At 43.3% G+C, this 13,637-nt stretch overlaps 1 protein-coding gene across 2 annotated transcripts in view; it reads left to right on the plus strand.

Annotated features, from left to right (window-relative positions):
* VPS13A (vacuolar protein sorting 13 homolog A) overlaps positions 1-13,637 on the plus strand; it is a 221,736-nt gene that overhangs the window by 145,841 nt on the left and 62,258 nt on the right. For both annotated transcript variants that reach the window (XR_012314200.1, XM_073670791.1), the window contains exons 46-50: positions 967-1,070; positions 1,892-2,171; positions 4,433-4,828; positions 8,680-8,784; positions 8,869-9,015. Coding sequence is in view for 1 of the 2 variants with exons in the window: in XM_073670791.1 (XP_073526892.1) it covers positions 967-1,070; positions 1,892-2,171; positions 4,433-4,828; positions 8,680-8,784; positions 8,869-9,015 (1,032 nt within the window). In the remaining variant the exon portion in view is untranslated. The remainder of the gene's footprint in view (positions 1-966; positions 1,071-1,891; positions 2,172-4,432; positions 4,829-8,679; positions 8,785-8,868; positions 9,016-13,637) is intronic.

Here is a 13,637-nt window from a genome sequence, read left to right on the forward strand (position 1 = left end):
TTTATGGAACAGCAGTTTGCATGCTTGACTACTACTCTATTCTATTCATGCGCTCAGCTTATTCCGGCAGCACCATGGGGAATGAAAGGATTGGCAGTCAGGCATGTGACCTGACGTGGCACACCATTTTGACATGGGGATAAAATTTCACTGATCTGCTAATCCCAGGTCCCTGCAGGGACACCCACCGATCAGCAAGTTATCACCTATCCTGTGGATAGGCGATAACTTGTTTTCCCTGAACAACACTTTTAACATATGAAGGCAAAGCAATTACGTCCCTCTAAGAAGTATTAATAATGGGATATTACATAGCTTATGCACATGAAACCTTCAAATAATAAACTTTTCACATGCTGTCATTTTTACCTAGAAATGCAGATTGGCAGTTCACAGCAAAAAAAGTGGTACCATGCTAGCTAGAATAATCCATCTAATGTTAACGTGTAAATAAACGTATAAATCATTTTTGATATGTTGTAGTTCCTGGTGGATACAATTAATCTCACGACCTGGACCCCCCACTGAATGCTCAATTAAAGGCAGAAGCGCCAAGCTTATGCTCAAGCATGCACATAGTGATGTATGGACCCATGGGCTTCCTGTGGAGCCCGTACACTGCCCTGTGTGGGATTCAGCACAAGCTGAGCGCTTCTGGACCCCGGTTTGAGCAATCAGTGGAGGTCTCGGGACCTGAACTGCTAACAATTGAGTGTATCTAACAAGTGTTACAACATGTCAAAAATAATTTCAAAGTTTAATTAGTCTCCATGTACACTGGTGCCACAACAGGCAAAAATATTACAAGAGTGCTACCTTTTTACAATAACGGATTTCTCAGTGATAGCTGGTGTCATTTTCTTTTTTTAAACTTCTGTACAAATCAAACATATGTACTTGGCATAGTTACCATTGCCTTCCTTCGCATTATTATCATCTCTTTTATCATCTTATGATACTTTGCAGATAAGAAATCACTTTTCCGTACCATTTGAAATTTATTACGATGACACATGTATGGAGACTGCTGAACCAGAAAGTGATTTTAACATCCCGTTGTCATCCTACAGGTACAGTTTTGTTTTCTATTGGTAGCAGGTCAACATAAACATGCTTTTCTTTGTAAGTAGAGCTGACATGACAGTCAAGCTACGTCAGGATGATGAATAACACTTTCGTCTATTAGCAGTTTAAGAATCATTTTTTTAGGTGTCTGACCGGTAATTTAAAGGGCGCATAGATTAGCAGCAACCAAAAACTTGTCATAACTGCTGAATGTATAGCATTATACTCAGGGGTAGTGAGTTATTAGTATCGCTGCTCCATTCATATGGTGTGTCATTATGGCTGCCTTCTCCAGTGCATTGTGCAGCAATTTCATCAATGGGGCTCAAACCCATGCATTAGAAGAAGTTAGGTGGGGGCTTTATAAACATGACTTTCAACCCAAACCTCTTATTACTCAATGCATTTGCATCAGGAAACTTGTGCATAAATATTGCTAAATCTGCTAACATTGCTCGTATACTGCACCGACTTGTACTCTGGTATTGGTCCACTTGGTTCCTACAACCTAAATTTCAGATCTTAGATAAAATCACGCAAACACACTAGTGCAGATTACTCTATCTGTCTTCTTGTGTATTGTGCAGGGGATCTTGTGTAAATATGGAAAAGCCATGCACTCTCCTTGCAGACCCTGAACCCCAGTGCTGCAAAACAAAAGTGCTAAAATATGGAAGCCAGATATCTAGAGGTCATGTGAGGAGCCCAAGAGCTATATTTTGTTAACTCATATATGCCTAACACTAATGAGATTACTAGAAAAGTAGGGGTGATAATGTGCCCCCGATTGGACTGTCCTTTCATCATTTACTGTTTTTTTTCCCAGATCAACACTGTGCTTAAAACCAGCCCAAGAAGAGTATGAGAAATGTGAAGGAATTGACTTTGAAGAGTTCTTGAAAAACCAAGGTTCACTGTTAGGAAGAAAGTGTCAGTCTCGTAAAAGCAACACAGATTCTTTCATCGTAAATGTTGTACCCGTGATGGACACTCTCATTTCCTCTGCTTGTACTGATAAGAGATGGGATCTGCCATACGTTGTTCATTTATGGCCAAATGTTGTGCTACAAAATTTGCTTCCTTACCAAATATCATACTCTCGTGAGGTAAGTGTATGGATGTCAGCTAAGAAGTCTTGTAAATAAAGGCCTATTAAATTCAAGTATTAAAGCTATTTAATAGTATTAGTTACAGTCATTGGGTTTGTTGCATTCTGGTGATATCAGTTGATTTAGTATTTGTTTTTAAGTGATTGTATAGCAGTATAGTATAATGATCGTTCCTATTAAAGGAAACCTGTCCGGTTCCCCTGACTGTCTCCAACTGCTACTACTGTGGCATGAGTGCAGCTTTCTTAATTCTAATAAGATGCTTCATGTACAGAAACGTGCTAATGCTGCACTCTTCATACACTGTACTTTTATCCTGCAGCGCTTCTTATCCTATGGAGGCATGACTACTCCAGCGGGTGTCTCATCTCCTGGACTAGTGTATGGAGATGGAAATGCTGCCCCCGTTTCCCTCTTGAAGAAACAAGTTTATTGTTGTAAAGTGTTATGTGATGCAATGTGAACTGTGATGTGTAGTGTGGCTTGTGATGTGCGTTAAAGGTGTTAGCAATACTGATAGTGTGTGTGTAGTTTGACCATAGGGATGGTAAGAGTTAATGTTTGGGACTAGCCCAGACTAGGAGGGGCTAAGTTGAAAAGAAATTGGCAATTTCATGTTGGAATGTCAGATAGGGCCTGTAGTGCATAGCAAGTGGACCTAAAGGTCTAAGATAAGCAGTGTTGCATTCTGGGTTGACCCTAAGTGAGAGGAGAACCGAAGAAAAGGGATAGCATTATCCGGAGCAGAAGTGACGTGACAGAGTGACCTTCCAGAGATGGGTCCTGGGACAGAGCGTCTCTCCAAAGGCCCCGAGTTTATAACTCTTGAAGGTAACGGGCCTAAACAGAACTGAGTACATGAGATAAGTAAAGTGTTCCAGGCAGGAGTTCCAGAGCTTCAGCATTACTAGCCAAACTGGCACTCTGGAGGGAAAAGTAAATGACTCTTGCTAAGCAGGACTGTAGTGTTAAAGCTGGGTTGTGGTGAAGTAGTGAGAAACAGTGGACATAAAGAACATTAGGAAAGCAAAGGAAGGAAACTGTGGAAAATGCTTTGAGTTGTAAAGGAAACGTTCATACGACTGTGTACCCGCTATCTCTTGTATATTCCTTACAAAGTTCCTATTCAATAAAAAGTTTATTTTTGAATGGTGATCTCCTTCATTGAACTGTGAAACATCTGGTCCTTGCAAACCAGTAACATCGGTTACATGCTGATGTAACTAGCAACATCGGTTACATGCTGATGTAACTAGCAACATCGGTTACATGCTGATGTAACTAGCAACATCGGTTACATGCTGATGTAACTAGCACCATCAGTTACGGGCTTAGCGCCCTCACAGCACAGGTCCACACCAAGCCACAACCCCCACCATCATGTAGCGTGTCGGGCGTAAGAAACAAGTACCTCTTCCATGGCTACCACCCTGTGCCACGTTGCACTAGTTTGACAGCATGATTGCCAGCCTGCCTAACAATCCTGCCATGATGGCGTGTGTACCCAAGCTGTCAATCACACCCATAGAGGGATGATTACAAGATATGAGGCAGGACTAGTTTGGGACAAAACACTCCTCACCGGACTATTCCTGCCTCACTTGCATATACAATTCTGCAGGATAAAACCATATTCTTTAAAGATTGCAACGATAATATCTTATTAGAATGAAAAAATCTGCACCCATACTGCTATAGTAACGGTTGGGATCTAACAGGTTCCCTCTAAAAGCAGATCTGTCATCAGATTTTACAAAGCTATCTGCATTCATAATTGGATCTTTTAAACCTGATGAGGCTAGTGTGTTCAGTTTGAAAATCCATGTCTGGATGGCAGTATAAACCTCAAATTAAAACGAGCAGGCTGGGAAACCATCACAATGGATTTGGCCCTTCTTACATGGAGTTCCATCAGGTCTAAGAGATCAGATGAATAATGTATTCAGTTTGCATGGTGATATCTGATGACAAATCTGCTTCCATTCCCTTAATTAAATGGGGGTTATCTATAGATGAAAAGTCTATGTTAATTTAATGTCGTAGAATGCAAGCAAGTAATCAACATCTGCCCCTCAGATACGTCGCCAATTGTCACTGCTGTTTCCCGTTTACTTTCCCAATGGTTCCAGTAGCCACCTCATCTGCTGCCCGATAATCACAGCACCTACTTTAACCATATTTCTTGTAACAAGGACAATTTAAACGAATTGTTCTGTATGACTTTGCGTAGTCCAATATATTTGTGTTTTTTTCCCCAGGGTGCTGAGACTGAGCGTGTTCTGATAGAAGATGGCTGTTCAGTCCAGATACATAGTGCAGTCCTAGATGAAACGAAGCTCAGATTGCGCTTATTAAACTATCTTGACCTCAGCTGGGAAGTCAAGTATCACATCCAAAGCAAGCTGCCAGACATTCACTTTATCACATTCAGCAGTATCTCAGAGCTGGAGAAGGTAGAACTGGATATCGCTGTCCATGTCACTTATACTACGGGGCAAACTATTCTAGCAATTCATAGTCCCTACTGGATGGTCAACAAGACCGGGAGAATGCTGCAGTACAAGGCTGATGATGTGCACCGAAAACATCCTGCGGATCACAAGAAGCCTCTTCTTTTCTCTTTCAAGCCAAAGAACTTTTTCCAGAATAATAAGGTATTTGGTTGCTGAATAACAAATAAAGGCAATGTTAACCTTTTAAAGGGAACCTGTCATGTACTATCTAAACTGCCCCCACTGCGTTGTGAAACTTGGTGTGAAAATAAGCTTTTTTTACATTACACCTCTATTTTTTTTGTTGTTTTTTAAATGGGTGTAGACAATCTTTTTAACATACAATTGACATTCTTCATTTGCATGCAATGTTTGCATAAAATATATTTGGTAATATTTCTGAAAACCAAAGATAACAGAGCTGTATATATATAGGAAACGCTGTAAAGTAAGGGTGCTTTAGAAAATAAAAGGCTTAAAGGGAACCTGTCACCAGATTTTACCCCATATAAAGTACGGCCACCACCATTAGGGCCTTTTTTACAGCACACTAGAATGCTGTAAAAAAAAAAAAGTCCCAGATCTTTTGTTATACTCACAAATGGGACGGTCCGGTCCGATGGCCTTCTCTGGTCTCGTCTTGTGATCGCCATCCTCCTTCCCTTCTTCGTGTGGGTGACGCATCCTATGCCATCCACACGGTGCCCATATTGCACTCCTGCGCAGGCTCATTTCTCTGTGCCCTGCCAAGGGCAAAGCAAAGTACTGTAGTGCGCATGTGTTGGCTTTACTTCTGGTCATCGGCGCTCTTTTGGCTTTTTCCAGCACATGCGCACTATAATACTTTGCTGTGCCCTCACCAGATCAGAGAGAAGTGCGCCTGTGCAGGAGCGTGATGGGGACACTGTGTGAATGACATATGACACATCATACAAAGCAGGGAAGAAGTATTGTGATCGCAAGAAGAGAGGTCGAGACCAGGGATGCCCATCGCACCGGACCGCCCCACCTGTGAGTAGAATAAAAGCTCGCTCCTGGGATCTGCAGACTGGATTGGGGACTAATGCAGTAAAAATGGCCCCAGTGGAGGTGGCTGTACTTTTATATGGGAAAAACCTTGTGACAGGTTCTTTTTAATAATTTATTTTTATCAGTTAATGAAATGCAAAGTGAATGAACAAAAGAGAAATCTAAATCAAATCAATATTTGGTGCGACCACTTGACTTTAAAGCTGTTTCAGTTCTACTAAGTATACTTGCACAAGGTTTTTTCGAAGGCAGGGAGGTTTTTCCAAACATCTTGAGTAATTAACCACAGTCTTCTGTAGCTGTAGGCTTGTGCAACTCCTTCTGTCTTTTCATTTTATTGTAGACTGACTCAATAATATTGAGATTAGGGCTTTGTGCAGGCTATATCATCATTTCCAGGACTCTTTGTTTTTCATTAAAGAAGCACTCCCATTTTATTCTATTAATATATATCAATCATCCTATTATATAGCACTGTGTACTTACAATTGCTCATTTGTGCCATTCTACGCAGCTAATTAGTCTCTTTATCATTAGGTCTATGACATCACGTGTTTGAATACTGACTAGCTGAATTCTTCTAAACTCTATGTAGAAACAGGAGGTAAATTTTCCCTGTATGAGTCATGAGTCACTGCAAAAGTCCCAGGCAGGGGGGGGGGGGGGTAGGGAGCAGCTGTGTCAGGAGTTGAAGAGAGAAATGATAAATGCAGGGACAAGAGACTTCCTGTTTCTTCATAGAGAAAAAGAGAATAATTAGCTGGATAGAGGGGCAAAATGAGCAATTGTGAGTACACAGTGCTATATAATATGATGATTGCAATATATTAAAAGAATAAAATCTTTGATGATAGTGCTTCTTTAAGCTTTAATTACATTGGCTCTATGTTTGGGGTCATTGTCCTGCAGCAGAATAGATTTAGAGACAATCAGATGCCTGATGATATTGCTTGTTGGATACGTATTTCTTGCATTTCTCTACATTGAGGACATCATTAAAGGGGTTTTCCCACGAACAAAAGTTAATATAAAAAATTGTGTCTGACCGTGTACAGAACATACCACATCTCCTGAGCAGGGGAGGACGCAAAAGAGTATACAGACATTACAGCAGGGGATCACAGCTGATTCATTTTGTGAGGTAAAATATTGTTTAAAAACAGGCAGTGAAATGTTTTACCTCACAAAATGAATCCTCTGCGATCCCCTGCTGTAATATCTGTATACTCTTTTGCGTCCTCCCCTGTCCAGGAGATGTGGTATGTTCCGTACACTGTCAGACACAGACAATTTTTAAAATGAACTTTTGTTCGTGGGAAAACCCCTTTAATCTTGACCAAACTCCCAATTTAATTTATTGAAATACAGCCCCAAACTTCAAATGAACTTCCACAATGCTTCACTGCTGCCTGCAGATATTCATGATTGCATTGTTCCTCAGTCCTTTGCGAAACAAACGGCCTTATTTTATAGCCAGATATTTAACATTTAACTCGCCAGTCCAGAGCACCTGCTGCCATTTTTCTGTATTGCAGTTCCTATGTTTTTGTGCTTAGTTGAGTCTTCGTTTTCCACATTGAAGGTATAGCTTTCTGCCCTCAATGCTTCCATGAAGACCACTTCTGGTGAGACTTTTCCAAACAATAGATAAAGTGTAGCTGGGTTCCACTGGCTTCTGACAGTTTTTTGAGTTGGGCATCTTGTGATTTCAAAGAGAAGTAAGCACAATATTTACTTTTGCTGCACAAAGATTCTTTGGCCAACCACAGTGTCCGTGGTCCTCATCATTGCCCATTATTTGGTGCTTCTTCAAGACAGAACATCTTGAAACACCAGTCTGCTTTGAAGTTTTGGCCTGGGGGATATCTTGGTGATGCAGTATAACCTTGTGTCTTGTTGCTGTGCTTAGTCTTGCCATGATGTATGTGATCTGGAACATGAAGCAGTCTTCTCTACCTCAATGTCTCTTGAATTTGGCTGTTCCTCAACCAGTTTTAAGCTGTTACAGTTAATGACTGTCACAGTCACAGCTTTTTGTTTCAGTTAATGACTATCTTTCAACCTACATATGAAAATAATGGATCATTATCACCTGTTTGATCACTCTCTTTCCCAATCCATCCTATTACAATAGAACATAATTAGTTATGGGGAGAAGAGGATAATCATTAGTGACAGGGCTGGTGTTCTGGTGCTTTGTGCTACTTCTGTGCACTAACAGTGACTTGCCTGCAGCAGTGACCTGGATAGGACATTATGCTGAGGCTATGTGTAAAGCTGGAGGAGGAATTGGAAGGGTGTAGCCAGAGTTACAGGGGATCTGCTCACTGCTGGCTTGCAGCCCAGCACAAAGGATGATGGAGAATGTTGTCAGAAGGGGCAGAGGATGCTGAAGAGGAAGTTATGGCTGTGACAACAGATTTGATGCCAGGTGTAACTATGTGAAGTAGAAAAGCATACAACTACATGAAAATGGCAGAAAGGGTATTGGGGGATCTTTATGGGCATTCTCCTTAAGCATTTAGGGCAAAAACAGGAACTAAACTGGAGTAGTGGACAACCTCTTTAACTGTGTGGATCTTATTTGGGGAAAATGGTCATAAACAGGAAATTTTCTGTAGTTAATAGTTTGGAGTCAGACCTGTCGTATCCATGTGCATCTTTATTATTAAAAATCAGCACATTTTTGGCTACCTTTGTAATTCTTATGGTGTACCAGCTACGTGAATCTTTCACCCTCTATTTTGATATATGTTTCATGTAAACTCACTGAAAAATCTGCTGAAAGTTTCACTCGGAGCCTTCACCTTTTAGAATTTCTTTGTGCCGCAACATCTACCGCGCAGTGGTAGCACGTAGAGTAGCGATAGACTGGGCTTTCTACATAAGTCAATGTAGAAGATCTAATAGCATGGAAATATTATCATTACTGTTCATGTCATCATCTTAGTGTCGTCATTTAGTGTTGCGTGCTGCTTTCACAGGTACAGCTGATGATCACTGACAGCGAATTGTCTGATCCCTTTTCATTGGATACTATTGGTTCACATGGCTCTGTAAAGTGTAAGAGTAAGCACCTGGAGTACCAGGTAAGTGCACTTATAGGCTAACTAAAATATCCCCACACACAGGAATATGGACATATTAATTCTTTGCTTTATTATTCATTTTAGGTGGGGGTCTCCATTTATGCCAGCAGTTTTAATCTCACCAGAATTGTCACGTTTACCCCATTTTTCATGATTGCCAATAGAAGCATTTATAAGGTGGATATCATTGAAGAGGGCACAGAGAGAGTGGTTGTCGTTGGCTCTGGACAGGTGAATTTTTGTGGTGTCCGCTGTGTTTGTGTCCTTTCCTCTGCCATACAGAATAGCTGGGATATGGAAATCTCATTGTTTAGGCTGACCAGCCATGCGGGCCAGAAAAGTGTAAAATTCAGCTTCTTACAGAACTGTAACTACTGCTCTTGTGTGGACCTGGCCGGTGTGAAATACTTTTGTGATTTGCTATCTCATTGTGCTGAGTGTTATGAGATATAATTGTAGTAAATGAGAAATATGTTGTAATTTTTCATGTGTCAGTACATGTGGTTTTTTAGGCTGGTCATAGACATAAGGTATTCATATACAGACGATAGGGAGATCCAGTTACATCTGACGACAATCACTTGTCCGTAGTCGTCATACACATAAGAATGACAGCAAATACAAGTAAAATTAGATAGATCTGCCAATAATCTGCAGGAAATATCTCATGTCTATGGCCAAATTTAGGTACATGGTAAGTTTGTGACAGTTATTTTATCCTCTCAATACACATGAACACTCTGCTCAGCTAAGCGTACATGTCTTCAAAATGGGAAGAGAAGACGAAGTGTAACATACCTGGTGGCGTGCTTGCATAGTGGTCCATCTCCCACTGTGCAAGAGCGCGCACTTGATCTCCAGTCCAGTCTGCTTGCCTGGCTTCCCTCCATGCTGTTTGCTTGCCTCTGTTTCTGCTGCTTAAGGGCGGCGCCCGATCACTTCCTGCTTCTTGTAGCTGCTGCAGGCACACCCCTTGTGCGTCCTCGGCCTATTGCTGTCTGTCACCTGGTATTTAACCCAGCTCCTCCCAGGAAACCCTGCCTGAGCATTGTGTTTCATTCAGTGTGCTCTTGCACTCTGAATGTGCCAGGTCCCTTTCTGTGTTTGCTTGCTTGCCTTTCCTGGAGGCTGTATTTCCAGGCCTGTCTGAACACGCTCCTAGCCTGTTCCTTCCGCCTTCTAGGGGCTGCATACCTAGACCCGCTCCTGTATCTCGTCTGTCCTGTCTGAACACGCTCCTAGCCTGTTCCTTCCGCCTTCTAGGGGCTGCATACCTAGACCCGCTCCTGTATCTTGCTACTGTGTCTGTTCTTGTCTGAATACTCTTCTAGCCTGTTTCCTGTTTTTCTCTATGTCCGTACCTTTCCTTTTTCTGCAGAGTCCGAACCGTACCTAACTCCTGTTCGTTGTCACTGTACTTCCGTTTGTGAGTTTGTGGTCCACTCGCTACTTCACTGCAAGTACCCTATGGGTATCTGGTTCTGCCTTTCCCTTCCTGTCTGTTCCGTGTGAACAGAGCCCTGTCCCCTCTGCCCTGCCTCGCTCTACGCTCCTGCGGTTCTCGCTCTGCTCTGACCCTTAGCTCGCTGCTCCGGCAGTCTCGCTCTGCTCTGACCCTTTGCTCGCTGCTCCGGCAGTCTCGCTCTGCTCTGACCCTTTGCTCGCTGCTCCGGCAGTCTCGCTCTGCTCTGACCCTTTGCTCGCTGCTCCGGCAGTCTCGCTCTGCTCTGACCCTTTGCTCGCTGCTCCGGCAGTCTCGCTCTGCTCTGACCCTTTGCTCGCTGCTCCGGCAGTCTCGCTCTGCTCTGACCCTTTGCTCGCTGCTCCGGCAGTCTCGCTCTGCTCTGACCCTTTGCTCGCTGCTCCGGCAATCTCGCTCTGCTCTGACCCTTTGCTCGCTGCTCCGGCAATCTCGCTCTGCTCTGACCCTTTGCTCGCTGCTCCGGCAGTCTCGCTCTGCTCTGACCCTTTGCTCGCTGCTCCGGCAGTCTCGCTCTGCTCTGACCCTTTGCTCGCCGCTCCGGCAGTCTGGCTCTGACCCTTTGCTCACCGCTCCAGGCGGCCTCGTCCTGCTCTACTCTCGCTCATCGCTCCAGGCGGCCTCGTCCTGCTCTACTCTCGCTCACTGCTCTAGGCGGCCTCGTCCTGCTCTACTCTCGCTCACCGCTCTAGGCGGTCTCGTCCTGCTCTACTCTCACTCACCGCTCTAGGCGGTCTCGTCTTGCCCTGCTCTCGCTCACCACTCTGGGCGGCCTCACTCTGCTGTGTTTGTCCGCCACGTCTGTGGTTCTGTTCCTGAGTCCCAGTGTGTACTGGGTCCTATCCCGCCTGTGTTCCTACCTGCTAGTGCCTCCCTGTCTGCACTCTAGCCGTGCTTGCCTGTACCCCCCTGCCTGCATACCCGCCTGCCTGCATACCAGTCGTGCCTGCCTATACCCACCAGTCGTGCCTGCCTATACCCACCAGTCTGTGTGCCAGCCTAGCTTGTCTGTTCCTGTGTTCCCCGGTGTGGGTCAACAGCCGTGTCTGGGGTCTGTCCTGCAGTAGCACCTGGTCCCTCTGCTCGGTTCCTCCTTGGTGCACTGGCGTCGTATGCCGTCGTGCGACCCTGGTCGGATCGGGTGAATACTTAGTTACGCCCCTCCAGGCATTCACTCTCCAGCGCGGTCCAGTGGAATCACTACATATACACGCACACGCCGCTCAGCCCGGGCGTGTGCATTACACGAAGCCTCAGTCAGACATCTCTTGAAGAGGCTTGTACGCCAGAACAAAATAATCAAGTGTGTTGAATTCCAACATGATAACCTTTATTTCCCCAGATATCTGCCATTAGGGAAGAGTAACCAAACCAATTTTACGTTGTGCCAGTCACACCAAATTTGGCGGATTCAAATCTCATTGCTCCATTAATATTAAGCTGTTGGAAATTAGGGATTACTTAGTGTAATAAAAATGAACAAAAGTTCATATATATTAAAAAATGTGAAACTTTGTTAATAAACGTGGTGATTAATTCCGAATAGTCCATAGGGTAGGTGGCACACATTTAATGGATGGTATTTGTATAGGGTGCTAATTCCTTTGGCGCCAACCACTAAGCTCCCGTAGATCTGTTGTGAATGGAGGAACTGCACACTGAAAGGCACGTGGAGATGCTTAATTCAAATTTATTTATTTTTTACTCCCTTACATAGCGCATTAATTCCACAGCACTTTACAGACATCATCATCACTGTCCCCATTGGGGCTCACAGTCTACATTCTCTATCAGTATGTCTTTGGAGTGTGGGAGGAAACCGGAGAACCCGGAGGAAACCCACGCAAACACAGGAGAATATACATACTCCTTGTAGATGTTGTCCTTGGTGGGATAAATCATAATTAAGCATCTCCATCTGCCTTTTGGAATGCAGTTCCTTCTCTCCATTCACTTGGTAACTCATTCCATCCCCATTTTAAGATATCTGTCTGATTGCAAATGAGATTAAAACTGAAATACTGAAAATATTTTCTGACTTGTGTAATAGGTTAAAGTAGCACTCCTTTTACCTTTTTTCACTAAACCTGTGTAAATGGTAGTGTAGTGTAGGTGAATTAATATACTCTATATAAACAGCAGCCAACATGTCAAATAACCAAAAAACGGGTTAGAAATCCGGATAACCGGGTCTTACCCAGACAGCCTACTCACAGCATATATAAAACCAAACAGAGACTAGGAGTATAAATGGCTTACAAAAGAAGATTGTTTATTAATAGATAAATATACAGTACAAAAATACATTTTAAATATCATAAATGTAGGAGAAGGGGGGAAAAAAAGTGCAAAGTGCCTAAACCAAGGTCCCCAAACTTTCACTGCATCCCATCCCAAATGCTGAGGAAGTTACGGCCATCAGAATTTCAAGCCACACTCGCCACTGCAATAGTGGCCCGAATGGATGTGGGAAAACCCCACTTGCCGAGTAGGAAACAGTATGTACTCACCGCGAAGTGGATGGGAGCGCAGGGAAGGGGGGAACCTCAGGGTAGCAGGCGCACCTCGATGCACGTTTCGCTGTCACAGGACACCTTTCTCAAGAGGAACAGTGAACTTTTGGAGACCTTGATTTAGGCACTTTGCACTTTTTTTCCCCTTCTGGAGGAGTCTGAATGGTCATCACATGACTCAGAAGTGGAACAGAGCAGGATACCGGAGAGGACAGCGATAGATGGGCATATTAATACACTATTACACTACATTAAACTACAAAAAAACTGACCAGCACCTCCGAACAGAATAAAGGAAGTGTGAACAGTGGAACTTGATATGGTTGTATAATGTGCAAAGAAAAGAATACAGCAGCACTTTGTAAGCAGTAAGATATATGCTATGCAAACATTGTGAAATTGGCCAATTCATGTGATCCCATCAGCCACCAAAAGCATACCTTTCTTTGATGGAACCCTAAATGTAATATTTACCCAACATGCATCTCCCGAACTAAAAGTATACAAATTGTGAAGCCATTAACAATAAGCCAAGCATTTGTGATTCATTTCTAACCAAGTGCTCCATAAGACACAAGCCTAAAGATGGCCTGTGCCACTCATGGACTCATGGGCTAGTGCTTTGGGCTTGCCCCCCAGGCCAAAAATTGCCAGCTTGCCCCTAGCAGTGCTTATTGGAAACGGCCTTAGGCTGATGGGATGAGTGCTCAGCCAAATATAGAGACAGTCACCACCTGTAATATAAACCTATAAACGACTTGGAAGATTAGCGCCAGTATAATAAAACATGGAGTTTCTTGACATATACTTAAAATACAGCATAAAATACATAAAAAGTGGGAAGGAAACTAGAAAAGAAA

Source organism: Phyllobates terribilis, unplaced genomic scaffold (assembly GCF_046119375.1).
Source record: "Phyllobates terribilis strain yellow unplaced genomic scaffold, ASM4611937v1 Scaffold_1__5_contigs__length_1240528914, whole genome shotgun sequence".
Taxonomy (NCBI): domain Eukaryota; kingdom Metazoa; phylum Chordata; class Amphibia; order Anura; family Dendrobatidae; genus Phyllobates; species Phyllobates terribilis.